Raw genomic sequence first — 13,942 nt, forward strand, 5'->3', positions numbered from 1 at the left:
CAACAACACCTTGTGATTAAATGTTTTGAGTTTTGCCGCTCTGGTAGGTGGAAAGTGTTATCTCATCCTACCTTGTACTCCTTTAATATGAGGAAAGTTCATTGTTTTTCTAATTGTCAGTTTAAGATTTTTGCCATTATTTATTATTTTATTGGTTTGTTGACAGATACATGGTAAGGAAAGTATCATTTTTGTCTGTCATATGTGGTGTGAATATTTATTTGTATTAATCTTTTCTTTTTTGATTTTACTTGTGTTATTTTCACCATGTAAAATTTTTGCCATTTTATGAAGTCCTGTATATCAGAGTTTTGCCTTTGGATTTAAGGATTTGTTTATTCTGTAGAAAAGCCTTACTCAAAACTATTTGTGTGTGTGTGTGTGTGTATGTGTGTGTGTGTATGTGTGTGTACATACACGTTTTTTATTTTTTTAAGTTAAAAAATTATTTATTTTTAAACTTTTTATGTTGAAATAATTTTACAGTTAAAGAAGAGTTGCAAAGATACACAAAGTGTTTTGATAGTCATTCCTTAATATTAATATCTTACACAACTGTGATACAGTTTTCAAAACTAAGAAATTAGCATCGGTACATTACTAATAACTAAAATACAGACTTCATATTTTATGAGTTTTTTCATTAATGTCCTTATTCTGTTTCAGAATCCCATAGTGCATTTAATTGTTGTATTTTCTTAGTCTCTTCTGATCTGTGATAGCTCTGTAATCTTTTTTTTTTTTAAAGATTTTATTTATTTATTTATTTGTCAGAGAGAGAGAGAGCGCACACGCACAACCAGGGGAGGGGCAGAGGCAGAGGGAGAAGCAGGCTCCCTGCTGAGCAGGGAGCCCGATGCAGGACTTGATCCCAGGACCCTAGGATCATGACCTGAGCCGAAGGCAGATGTTTAACCGACTGAGCTACCCAGGCCTCCCAGCTCCATTGTCTTTCCTTGTCTTTCGTGCCCTTGATTCTTTGGTCAGGTGTTCTGAAGAATGACTCTCAGTTTCGGGTTTGATGTTTTCTCATGATTAGATGGAGGTTATCATGATTATTTCTGGTGATGTTAACCTCAGTCACTTGGTTAAGGTGGTGTCTTCTAGGTTTCTCTCCTAAAACAAAATTGTATTTTTAAAATACGAATTTTTCTAGTATCTGCAGAGTTTTAATTTTTAATTTTTATATTCACATCAAAAACATCTAGACTTTATTTTGATATAAGAAGTAAGATGTGGAATTTGTTTTTTTAATGGTACCCAGTTGTCCGAAGATTTTTTATTGGCTAATCCAGCTATTTCCATTCATATGAAATGCTGCCTTTTCCTTAGAAGCGAAATCAGATGAGAAAAGGGTTCCAGGCAAGAAGCCTGTGGTAGGGAAGAAAGAAAGGAAGGCTGTTGGTGTGAAGAAGCAGAAGAAACCTGTGCTGGGGAAAAAGGCTGCAGCTACCAAGAAACCAGCAGCTGACAAGAAGCCTGCAGAAAAGAAACCCACTGTGGAGAAGCCTGCTGCCTAAAAATTTATGTTTATTCTATGAAAGTCAAATCATTTTGGACAGCTTCTTTGAATAAAGACCTGATCAAAGACAGAAGAAAAAATGCTACCTTTATCATATACTAAGTTTCTACATTTACTTGGTTTTATTCTAAATATTCTGTTCCATTGACTCATCTTGTCTATTTATGCATCAAAACAGAGCAGTTATCATTATAATTACTGTGCTTTATAATTTAAGATATGATGGGACTAGTTACATGACTGCTGATAGGACTTGCATCGTCTTCAGTAGATTTTTAACATTTTCTTTGTATAGTTCTGTATGTTTTTTGGCAAGTTTATTCTTAGGTATCTCATTCTTAAGACTCATTAGGAGTCTTCCATGATATTTATAACTGGTTTCTTACTTCATATCTGATTCCTGATTCAGTTTCCTTTTTATTGCACCATAACTCATTCGACTGGGTCCATCCCGAAGTGTACTGTTCATGTGTAAATTTTACCTTCATTGTGCCCTGGTGAAAGCACAATGTGTCTCCCCACCCACTTGAGATGAGAGTTGGTGCCCTTTAACTGTTCTGGCCAAATTACTCGAACTTCTGGGTGCTTCCCTGTAACTTTGGGGAGTATCAGTTCTTTTAGTTCACCCTCTGTTCCACCCAGAGTGTTTGGACTCATGTATTGTTTTCTTCCTTGTCACCTGAAATACCCTAGCACTTGGTAAGCATGCTGTGTATCTCTGAGAGATGATAGATTTTTGTTCATAGAGAAAATGAACATTGCAATGGCCCAAATCCCCACAGTGAACATTCCCCAGTGTTCCTTATGATTTGGGATATAGGACATTTTCATGCTGAAACGTACTGCCTGCTATGTTCACTGCTCCCTGGCCACCCAGGCCCTCCCAGGAGATCTACCACATTTTCACTTTCAAGGGCACTCAGGAAATTCAGGGGTTATTCTCATCATTCATTAGTTCTCTGCCTACCTAAGTTGCCTGTTGCCCAGAGCTCTTCTCAAAGCTCTTTCCAGATTTACTGGAAAGTAGCTGGAGTATTCATTTCCTCATTGAACCAGGGACTGAAAAGTCATTCCTTTCCCTGACAGAAAGCAGCCAACACAGGCAGTTTCATTTGAACTGTAAAGAGTCTTCGTGCCATAGGAAGGACTGCACATCCATACATATTTTGGGAGCTGGGGGATAAAGCACCAGAGGGAAAGACAGTCGGGGGTCGTGGTATATGCCTTGCTTGACGACATCTTATGAAGCATTGAACACTTGGGACTGGTGATTCCTGATCTTCCGACTGGATTCAGAGAACTGTGAGGCACAGTGCCTGCCCCCAAGCTGACTCGTGACATAAGAACTACAGAATTGAAGAACAATAACACTTTGAACGGTGTAAAGTGTTGATAATGCAGACTGTGCAAGATTTACTAACCTCAAATGCACTATCTAGGTATTATTTGCTCTGGGGGAAGGGGTTCAGGAGCTAGAGGTAATCCCTTCAGGCTAAAGTGGCTGGTGGAATGCCTCATAGAGAATGTGGAACTTTCACTGGGACTTGAAACTTGAAGCGGAGTGGATGGTGAGAGGGGCTTCTCAGATCAGGACAACCGTAGGAAGAAGTTTAAAAAGTGAAAAGGTGATTAAACCCAGAGGCTAGCAATTTGGCTTCTCCATCCAGGGATTCCATAACCTCTCATTTGCCCAGGGTCAGCAAACTTCTTAAAGGACCAGAGAGTAAGTATTTTAGGCTTTGTGGGTTATGCGGTCTCTGTCACAACTCAGGTACCACTCCAGTGCGATCCAGTCACAGGCACTACATAAATGAATGAGTGGGGCTGTGTTCTGGTAAGACTTTATTTATGGCTGCAGAAATTTGAGTTTCGTGTATTCTGTGTCACAAAATATTTTTCTTTTGGTGGTGTTTTCAACCATTAAAAAATTTAAAAACCATTCCTAGCTCATAGGTTCTACAAAAAATAATCACAACCCCTGATTTAGCTAACATGATAAACCAGGAGTACATTATGCAAATTGAGTATAAACATATAGAGTAGAAGATCAAAAATGGAAAGCTGTGGGAGCTGTATACAGGTTTAAGTAGTTGGCAAATATTGCCTCAGTATTTAAGTCTGTAAATAAATATTTGAAAAAGCCAAGAGTCAAAATAATACCTCAGCCCACAGCATTGCATTTTTTAATAATCTGAGAAAGGAGGACAATTTAGTGGTTAGATATTCTTGCTAGTGAATAGAGTTCTGTTCAGTCAGCATTCTCCTAAGAGCAACTTATATTCTGACAACAGTTGTGGACTTCCTGGAACTCAGCCTTTAGATAGTGTGGAAGTCTGGTTGCATATCCATCATTAACTGCTGGATTTCTTTTGCAGGGATGGTCTACATGGCCGGGCTCGTTTTTGCTGTCGGTGGCTTTAATGGCTCCTTGAGAGTCCGCACTGTAGATTCCTACGACCCCGTGAAAGATCAGTGGACCAGCGTTGCTAACATGCGGGACCGTAGAAGCACTTTGGGGGCCGCTGTATTGAATGGGTTGTTATATGCCGTGGGAGGCTTTGATGGCAGTACAGGTAACTTCCTTTTGGTCTTTTCTGTGTTGCATTAGAATTAACATAGCAGTCATGTTTAGGGAACAAATTGTGGCAAAATTAGGAGACGTTTGAGTGTTTTAACAGGTATTATAAAGATAAGCTTAAAAACTCCATCAAGAGTTCTTTTAGGGGGCGCCTTGGTGGCTCAGTCAGTTAAGCCTCTGCCTTCGGCTCAGGTCATGATCCCGGGATCGAGCCCCACATTAGGCTCCCTGTTCAGTGGGGAGTCTGCTTCTCCCTCTGCCACTGTGTGCTCAGTCTTTCTCTCTCTCAAATAAATAAATAAAATTTAAAAAACAGAGTTTTTTAAATAGTGGAAGAGTACTAAGTATACTTAGTATATAAATTTTCTTTATGCATCACTGTCACTCCTCTTACCACGTTTAAAAAGCTAAGAAGTGTCAGTAGCTTGGGTAGGAGCCCAGCAGAAAAGGGGCTAGTCCTGTGTATCATGTAATTGATACATTTGCATTCCACCATTTTCCTCTTTTAATTTAGTCCAATTTAACACACCTGAAGTACTTTTCCCTAATAATATATGTAAAGGAACAGTTACTTCACCTTTTTTTTTTAGAGGAGGAAATGAAGAGCATTGTGCTTTATTACAGGTTTATCATCTGTGGAAGCATATAATATAAAGTCTAATGAGTGGTTTCACGTGGCTCCAATGAACACAAGGAGGAGCAGCGTGGGTGTCGGTGTTGTCGGAGGTGGGTGCTGACAGTTGTTTCAGGTGAACGTTTCCAGGCACGTAAGGCTTGATTGCTAGGAGTGAACTTAGGTTATTGGAATAATCTGAACACCAGTTTTCTAAATGGGCAAGCAAACGATCATTTAAAAAAGGAAAGGCAGAGCCACTGTAAAATTTTAGAATTTTTTGAAAATTAGCTTGGGTATATAAACTAACCTGTGGAAGCCCTCATTCTCCCCCTTCTCCTCTCCCTCTGTCCTCTTCTTCACCCCTTTCTGGTTTTTCTCTCTCTCTGTAACCTATATAAAACTGTTAACTGATCTTAATGCAGTTGTTTAGGGAACAAATCAGATGACATGCACAAAATTTTCTTTCTGGAGAAAGGCTGTTTCACATTTAAGAGGATGGATTGCCACAATTATTTATTTATATCCTGCCTTGTCCGCCAAAAGAGCTTAATTTGAAAGGCTCTATTATATTTTGGTGTGATTTTTCTTTTTCTGCTTGGGCAGATTTGTGGGTTCTCACCCCCTCCCCACTTTGGGTATAATTCTTTTGTCTTAAAACAGGTTTATTGCGATATAATTCACATATCATACAATTCACCCATTTAAAATGTACAATTCAGTGTGCACACATCACCACAATTCATTTTAGAACATTTTTATTCCCCCAAGAAGTAGCCCCACTCCCCTTAGCTGTCAGCTCCATCCCCCCGACCTCAGCAGCCACTAATCTACTTCGTCTCTATATAACTTTCCCAATTTTGGACATTTCATATTAATGAAATAATACAGTATGTGATCTTTTATGGCTGGCTTCTTTGATTTAAAATAATGTTTTCGGGGTTCATCTGTGTTGTAGCATTTACTAGTACCTCATTTCTTTTTATCACCAAATAACATTCCACTGTATACTGGTACTAATTCTTGATTTAACTTTTTTCCCATTTTACTAAGATTACCAAGATATTTAATTGTTTCCCACGATGGTGTTCACTTACTGAATAATGTTATCCAAAAATGCGATGAATGTACTTTGTTCTGTTATTCAGATTTATTGATGACAATGTTAAACTAATATCATCAGATATACTCTGCAGTGGTTTGGTAACTCCTTCGATCACCATTAGGCAAGATCTTGATAGTTTATAAAAATCAGTAATAAAAGGGAAACTGCTACTGTGGAGGAAAATACTTTATGCCTTGAAAAAATAGCTTTTCATGAATTCGGCTTTCTTTGTGATTCCATGTTTAGGCTTGCTCTATGCTGTAGGGGGGTATGATGGAGCTTCACGTCAATGTCTTAGCACAGTAGAATGCTATAATGCTACAACAAACGAGTGGACCTATATAGCAGAAATGAGCACCAGACGCAGCGGAGCCGGTATGTAGGAAACTCATTTAGATTAAAGCACAAAAAAACGATGGAAAAGAATTAAACAAGTGAAATGATTCACTGGCTTCTTTGTATTACCAGAAAATATATTATGTAAACTGATTTTAATGACACTGTTAAATGTCTTTTGAATTATGCAGGTAGTGGTAGATAGCTATATTTAAATATCACTTTGTAAAATTCCTAAGTGCTATATTAAAGGCTTCTTGTATCACTTAATTATTTGTATTGTTTGGCATCCTTTTAGTTTTTGTTCTTAGTTCTTATTGAACTTAATAATCAAGTCTCTTCATATCCATTTTCTTACAAGTTTTGTGCTTTAATACTGGTTTGCTTTTACCATGAAAGTTGGTTTCAAAAGCATTATGTTAAAGGACTTCCCTCTCTGTGTTTCACCCTCATATTATTTTTATTCTATTTGACATGCCTTTTTTTAGAAGAATAGTTCTTGAGATTCTCATTTGTCAAATCTATTCATTTCCATTTCTTGTGTGCTTTAATATTGACTTTTACAAGTCATTTGAATAAACTCTAATATGTTACAAAAATTTCTTTTCTCTTTTACTCTACTATAGTTTGGTTCTTTGTGTTTTATAGGTGTTGGTGTGTTAAACAACTTACTGTATGCTGTTGGGGGTCATGATGGTCCTTTAGTCCGAAAAAGTGTTGAAGTGTATGATCCCACCACCAATTCATGGAGACAGGTTGCAGATATGAACATGTGCAGAAGAAATGCAGGTATCTGTCTAGCTTACGGTTATGGAATTTATATTGATTTGTATTCAGAGTTTCACTAGTATTGCTGTATATTTTCATTCTTCTTTTACTGATTTTGGTTTTCTAATGGATAGCTCTTTAAAGACAGAAACTTATGTGGTAATCCTATATAGTGAATGCCTAGCTTAGTAGCTACTTTTTGGTGATGATGTAGACTAAATTAGAAGAAGAGCCCTCTATATTTGATGCTTAAATTCATTCATTCTTACCACAGATATTTTTGAGTACATACCATGTACTGGAGTTCCCAGTCCTTAGGGAATTTAGTCTGGTTGAGTAAAATTTATACTAGGTTAAAAGCTAGTTGTTTATCTGAATCTGAAGCTTGAAGAAGCTAACCGTAATTTAATATAGTTCATGATTTCTAAAATTGGGGAAGCTAAACAATATCAACAATAAGTAATATTTTTTAAAGATTTATTTATTTTAGAGAGAGAGAGAGCATAAGCAGAGGGAAGGGCAGAGGGAGAGGGAGAGAAATCCTCAAGCAGACTCCCCACTGAGCATGGAGTCTGATGTAGGGCTCGATCCCAGAACCCTGAGATCATGACCTGAGCCGAAATGAAGAGGTGGATACTTCATTGACTGAGCCACGCAGTCCCCTACAACAGCAAGTAATTTTAAGAAAGCTGAGGTCTTCAAGGTTAGGGAACTAACTACATAAAAAGAAGACCCATGGAAGGGAAGTAAAAATGGAAAATAGATTCAGGATAGCTAAATAGTCTTTTCAGGAAATGCTAGTTGTCTTTAAAATGCCATTATCGGGGTGCCTGGATGGCGCAGTCGTTAAGTGTCTGCCTTCGGCTCAGGGTGTGATCTCAGCGTTCTGGGATCGAGCCCTGCATCAGGCTCTTACACTAGGAGGCTGCTTCTTCCTCTCCCACTCCCCCTGCTTGTGTTCCCTCTCTCGCTGGCTGTCTCTGTCAAATAAATAAAATCTTTAAAAAATAATAATAATAAAAATAAATAAATAAATAAAATGCCATTATCTTCATGCCATTTCCCATAGTCCAAAATAAGTTCCTCATGATTCTCAAACTCATTGTACTGTATACCACTGGATGATTTTGCAAGATGCACCCTCCATCCCCGCAAAAATGCTCTTCTTAATTTCTCTTTATTTTTAAAAAATTTCTAATTAAGTCGATGTGATTATGAGGGGAGACTAAGTATGTGGGACTGCAAGGACCTTTTCCTTCATCCAATCAACTGTATTTGGTGAGGTACTAAAAATCTCTTGGCTGTAGATAGTCCAGAACCGTGGTACCCACAAATCTGGGCCCTAAGAAGAATAAGTGCTTGATCCCAATACATATTAGGTTAGAAAAGCCACAGTAATATGTGCGTGTGCCTTGCTGGATTAGGACATTTATTTGCCTTTTGAGCTTTCATTATTTTCCTAAACACTGGAATAATCTGATTTTCCCCCCTCTACATATGTTTTATTGCTTTCAAATCAAAATTAGCTCATTTCTTCTAGCTAGAAGAATAAGGCAGTAATTGGTATATGTAGAACTATCATCTTGCTCTTGCTTTTTAAGCAGTTGAACTACATTAAAATGATACGAGTTTGCTTCTTGTCAAGAGATTAGAAGAGTAGCACAACTGAGTTTGAGTAGAGAAGATCTATTTCATTTGTACAGAAGATACTATTGCTGGGGCACCTGGGTGGCTCAGTTAAGCATCTGCCTTTGGCACAGGTCATGATCTCAGGGTCCTGGGATTGAGCCCCACGTTGAGCCCCACATCGGGGCTCCCTGCTCAGCAGGGACCTGTTTCTCCCTCTCCCTCTGCCACTCCCCCTGCTTGTGCTCTCTCGCTCTCTCTTAAATAAATAAATAAAATCTTAAAAAAAAAAAAAAAAGATACTATTGGTAGTGCACTTTTAAATGTTGTATAGAGATTTGGACTCATTACTTTGTTATGTTAAAAATCTACAAGCATCTGTTAATTATGTTAGCAAAACCATCTATAAAACTACAGAAACCAGTGTGTGGGCACCATCCTTCTGGATGTGTTGATGCTCTCTGGTACCAGTTAGCTCTGAACCTTATTTGAAATTATTTAAAATATGCTTTTAAAGTATATATTAAAATAAAGAGCTTTTACAAGTTTATTTTTTAACTCCGTTTTCTTTGTAAAAATTCATATTTAGAAAACAGTTGCATAAGTATGCAAAAAAGTATGCAAGAGGGATCCTTGTTTATTGCAACATCATTGATAAGAGCAAAAAAACTGAAAAGAACTTAATATCTATCAGCAAAAGACAATTACATTATGGTATTATGGATGGAATACTATGCAGCCATTAAACATTATGTAGATCTGTATTTATTTAACCTAGGGAAATGTCCAATATGTTGTTTGGGAGTGGGTAATAAAGTAGTGTGTGTAGTATAAGCAACTTTAAGATTAAAAAAAGAAGTATCTGAGTATATATGCATGGTTAAGAGTCAGCAAGAGTATCGATCAGAATTTCAGTGGTCATTATTCTAATTCGTACAGAATTAGAGGTGATCTTTTTTTATATATACTTTTCTAGATATTTTGAATTTTTGCAAAAAAAAATGAGTTATTCTAGTAATAATGAACTAAACAATACTTTTCTCTCCTTTTACAGGAGATAAAATAGTTAACCATTCAGTATCATTTCAGAATTCAGAATCATTTTTACCTTCTATCAATTCATATTTTTTCTTTAGGATTTTCTAAGAAGCTAACTTTGGGAGAGTTAACTAAACTTTTTGACCTTTAATTTTTTTTTAAACAAAGTAAGAATTAAAATAGTTTCTGATCTATAAAGTAAGGTTATTATGAAGATAATTGAAACAATACCTGTATAAAACAACTACTGCATAAATGGAACGAGGAGGAGCTTGGAAGTGCTATTAGACTGTCAAATATAAAGGGAATTGTTCTCATGTTCACCATGTTCTCTTCTTGCCCCTTTTCAAGGAAATTAGTGTCTGGATCACCTCACGAAATACATATAGGGATATTTATATTTAACCAAATTTTTAAAATAATTGTTTTCTCTCTGCATAATTTTTCTAAAGGAGTTTGTGCAGTTAATGGTCTGTTATATGTAGTTGGCGGGGATGATGGTTCCTGTAACTTGGCATCTGTAGAATATTATAATCCAACGACTGATAAATGGACAGTTGTGTCATCTTGTATGAGCACAGGGAGAAGTTACGCAGGTAATAATTGTCTAATTTTCTTAGTCTTCTGTTAGATGAAAAAAATTACGTCATCATGATTTTTATATTAAGAATGTTCTAAGGAGAATTTTCTCAATTAATATTGGATGTATATATTCTAAAATAAAGCATTGGTATTGTTTTGTCATTCTACAGTCATTTGAATTCAAAATCCCAAACCTTTCTAGTGCAGAATCATATAATAAAATTAAATATGGCTAAAATCTGTATGTAGTAGAGTGGAGTTCACTCTGTGGCAAGGCTTTCATTACTCAGATATCCAAGAAAATGACTACTGCAGCATCCCTCCTGGCAGGGTGCCATGTGATAGTATGGTATGAAATTGTGGAATAATTTTTCTTACTTAGGCATAGCACTGGGTGAATTATAAAATACCATTTTTTGGTCCATTCTCTTTGTAAGAGAAATAGTAGTAATCTTTAATGAATATAATGATGAGTCTTTAAAGTTGTATGCTGCATATTATTCTGATGATAGATACGTATGCATATTGCTTTGAATTCTAATATTCGTTCTAAATATTGACCCAGTAGTGGAGAGAAAAGAGTTTATACAAATTAGCCATATTAGCTATATACAGTAGGCTCCCAGAATAACATGGCTCAAAATTAGGTGAAATTTCTAATAGCTTTTTATTGAGCTATAACTGACATAGAATCGTGTATATTTAAAGTGTACAGTTTTATTAGTTTTGACATATGTATATACCCATGCACCCACCATCACAATCAAGATAATGAAAATATCCATCACCCCCCAAAGTTTCTTGTGTCCCTTTGAGTATTAGGTGGATTTTGATATTTCGTAAGTAAAATTATTTTCCCTTAATTATAACCAGAAAGAGCAAAAGAATAGTTCTGGATTAAGTAATCTGATGTAGTTCTGGTCCATAACTAAGCAGAGATTTCACTGTCATCTAGATTAAAATGATAGTAGTATTCAGGTTGAAGAAAGAACCCTTGAAACTCCATGTTTCCTTCAGTCCCTGTTTCAGTAATAGAGAATTCACTCTTTTCTCAGAGGTACAAAATGCTGCCTGTGACTTGTTTTCCTTCTTTCTTTGCTCAGGGGTCACAGTTATTGATAAACCATTATGAGCCGGCAGGATCTTTTTGGCCTATTTATACACGAAAAGCAGGCTTCACCAAGTATTTCTGAAGCGACTCAGAGTCTAGCACTTCTCCACTTGTGGCTGCTCTTTAAGTCTCAGCAGAAGATCAGATCGGCTGCCTTAATAGGCCTCAGATACTGAAGATTATTTTTGGTAGAAGCACTGCATAGGCTTTTTCTGCAATGAGCAGCAGCTGACTGAATTTTAATAAGAAACCGGGACTACAGTACTTATTCTGTAGTCTTTAGACAACAGTTGCTTTCTTAAAGACTAGTTCTTACCAACCTCGAATGACTACGGATTATTTTGTGAAGGACGATAAAGTAATGTGTGTTCTTGTAAAATTAAATTTTATCTTTATTCCTTCTCCTGAAAATCTGTATACACAGGAACTGAAAATCTTTGAACAGGTATTAAAATCTGTGTAAGTATACAAACTAGCTGAGGGATAAAACTGTTTGCTTTTATAAAATATCTTTGATTACATGAGTATAATAAATTGTGTGCATATATATGTGTGTCTATATGCTTTCCTTTAAATATGTTTGAAAAGATGTTTGAAACTTGATTATACTATTTATAATTGGCACAGTACTTTGAATTATGCCAGTACTACATTGTAAAACAGAGTTGTATTTTTTGATATTTAACAATGCTTAACACTTTAAAATGCCACTTCTGAGGAATGAACATGGTGTAACACACTTGAATATGTGTGATGCCAAACTTTTTTAAATAAAATATAAATTATGCTTATTTATTATTTTCTTTAGTTTAATCTCGGTCATGTTTTGGTGTGTATTTTTTATTTTTTTCTTAAAGTAACACTCTGGCATGAACATTACTGCAGGTTTTTGATGAATATAATGAATGTATGGAATTCAACTGAATTTGCATGGTCTTAAGAATTTTTTCTGTGTGTATAAATTTAGCTGCTATTAACAGAAGAGAGAACTTTCTGTGAGTAGCCATATGTGTTGATCAAATACAGTTTTTCTGAGATCTTCAATTAATCTCACTTTAAAATGACCAAAACATGTCTTTCTTGAATATCTTTGAATAAAAGTTTGTATATTATTTGTTTCACATTGTCCTTGATTTTTATCTTATTTAGTTTCATATTAAGAAAGTTGCCTGTTTTGTTTTTCTGTTCTTTTTTAAAATTTGCGTTTTCTAACTTCACAAATCAGTATTTTTTACTTGTTGCCAGAGGAACCTAAAAGGCAAGTCTGTTACCAGTAACTGAAGTCATTGAAAACTGTGATCCAAGAAAAAGTTATCTTAACCATCAGGGAAAAGTCTCCCAAGTATTGTTGAAATTTCAAGTTTTTATATTCCTCTGTCCCCAATACGAGCACAAGATGACAGTAAAACAAATAGCAAAGGGATATGGTGGCTATGCCTCAGAAGAGGAATTTAAAAGGTTAGCATGAACAGAAGTTTAGCAAGAACAGTAGATAATCAAGAGCAAGAATTACACCTATGATAAAATTTGCATTTAGTTTAATACAGAGTACTGAAATTTAAACATAGAACCATATTTAATACTTATTTGAACTTTTAATTATAAATGGAAATAGAAGGAATTTAATCAGAAAAAGAAAAAGCCTCTGCTTACCTTATGAAACAATGAATTTCTGCGTTAGTGTGGCTCCAAGCACATCCACTGTCAACAAACATGGTGAAGATGTAATGAGCTTGGAGCGCTATTAGCTGTGTCGGTGGCATCAAAGGAAAATGTGTGTCATTATCTTTCCCAATCACTTCCAAACACTACTATTCTATGAAACCTCTGTGAATTATCAATTAAAGATTTATCTAAAAAATAAATTTTTAAGCTTTTCTTGAAATGCAATCTATTAAGGTAACAAAGTCTTAGATACTTAGCATGTCAAGTACCTCTTTGTCTTTACTTCCTTTGAAGGTTTAATAGCTGACTATAAAGTAGTTTGCCAAGGTTTGTCAGGTAGATTCATAACTATGTCTTCAGAGGCTTTGGATATACCCTGCTCCCCCATACCCCTCTGTCTTTCCAGTTGGCCCCCTTTAAAAAAGACATACAAAAGCATTCCTGGCTTGCTCTATTATTATCTGACAAAGAGAGCTCAGAAGTTAAGGCAAGAGAGATGTTTTAGAAATCCTGCCAAAGGAACAGCACCAGGTTTGAGCAGAGTTCAAGGCTAGATTTGGGTACCTGCATTGTGAAGCAACTCTGCTGCCTGCTTTGCTTGGATCTGTGCCTTGTTGGCTAAAAGCACTGGTGGCTATGGTTAAGGTAGATGATGTGTATACAGCTAGGAGACTTTGACTTCTCTTCCTTTTCCTTGTGGACTCTGGCATATGATTCCTGGTTTTTATTATCATCCCTTATAGCATGAGGACCTAGGTATTTATAAGCTCAGCTGCTGATGGGTTATGAAAGTTCGCTTTTAATAGCTACAAGGACAGCATAATATTACACAGTGATGTGCTAAACAAGCCTGCCTCTTGTTTCAGTTTGATCTTGAGCAAACTGCCTCCTACTGACTTGTATGGCAGCCAGTGCCTCATTTTGGAGAGGAGGTTACATGGGAGAGTGGAATCACACTTTTGAGTCAAGACTCTGGGGTTCCAGCCCTGGTTTAATGA

The 13,942-nt window shown here is 36.2% G+C and overlaps 1 protein-coding gene across 2 annotated transcripts in view; it reads left to right on the plus strand.

Annotated features, from left to right (window-relative positions):
• Positions 1–12,391, plus strand: part of KLHL2 (kelch like family member 2) — a 96,401-nt gene extending 84,010 nt beyond the window's left edge. For both annotated transcript variants that reach the window (XM_040626418.1, XM_040626419.1), the window contains 6 exons: positions 3,898–4,095; positions 4,725–4,826; positions 6,065–6,193; positions 6,803–6,943; positions 10,039–10,182; positions 11,272–12,391. In XM_040626418.1, coding sequence (XP_040482352.1) covers positions 3,898–4,095; positions 4,725–4,826; positions 6,065–6,193; positions 6,803–6,943; positions 10,039–10,182; positions 11,272–11,300 — 743 coding nt within the window. In that variant the 3' untranslated portion in view covers positions 11,301–12,391. The remainder of the gene's footprint in view (positions 1–3,897; positions 4,096–4,724; positions 4,827–6,064; positions 6,194–6,802; positions 6,944–10,038; positions 10,183–11,271) is intronic.
• The last annotated feature ends 1,551 nt before the right edge of the window (positions 12,392–13,942 follow it).

The sequence above is a fragment of the Ursus maritimus genome, unplaced genomic scaffold (assembly GCF_017311325.1).
Source record: "Ursus maritimus isolate PB19 unplaced genomic scaffold, ASM1731132v1 scaffold_11, whole genome shotgun sequence".
NCBI lineage: Eukaryota > Metazoa > Chordata > Mammalia > Carnivora > Ursidae > Ursus > Ursus maritimus.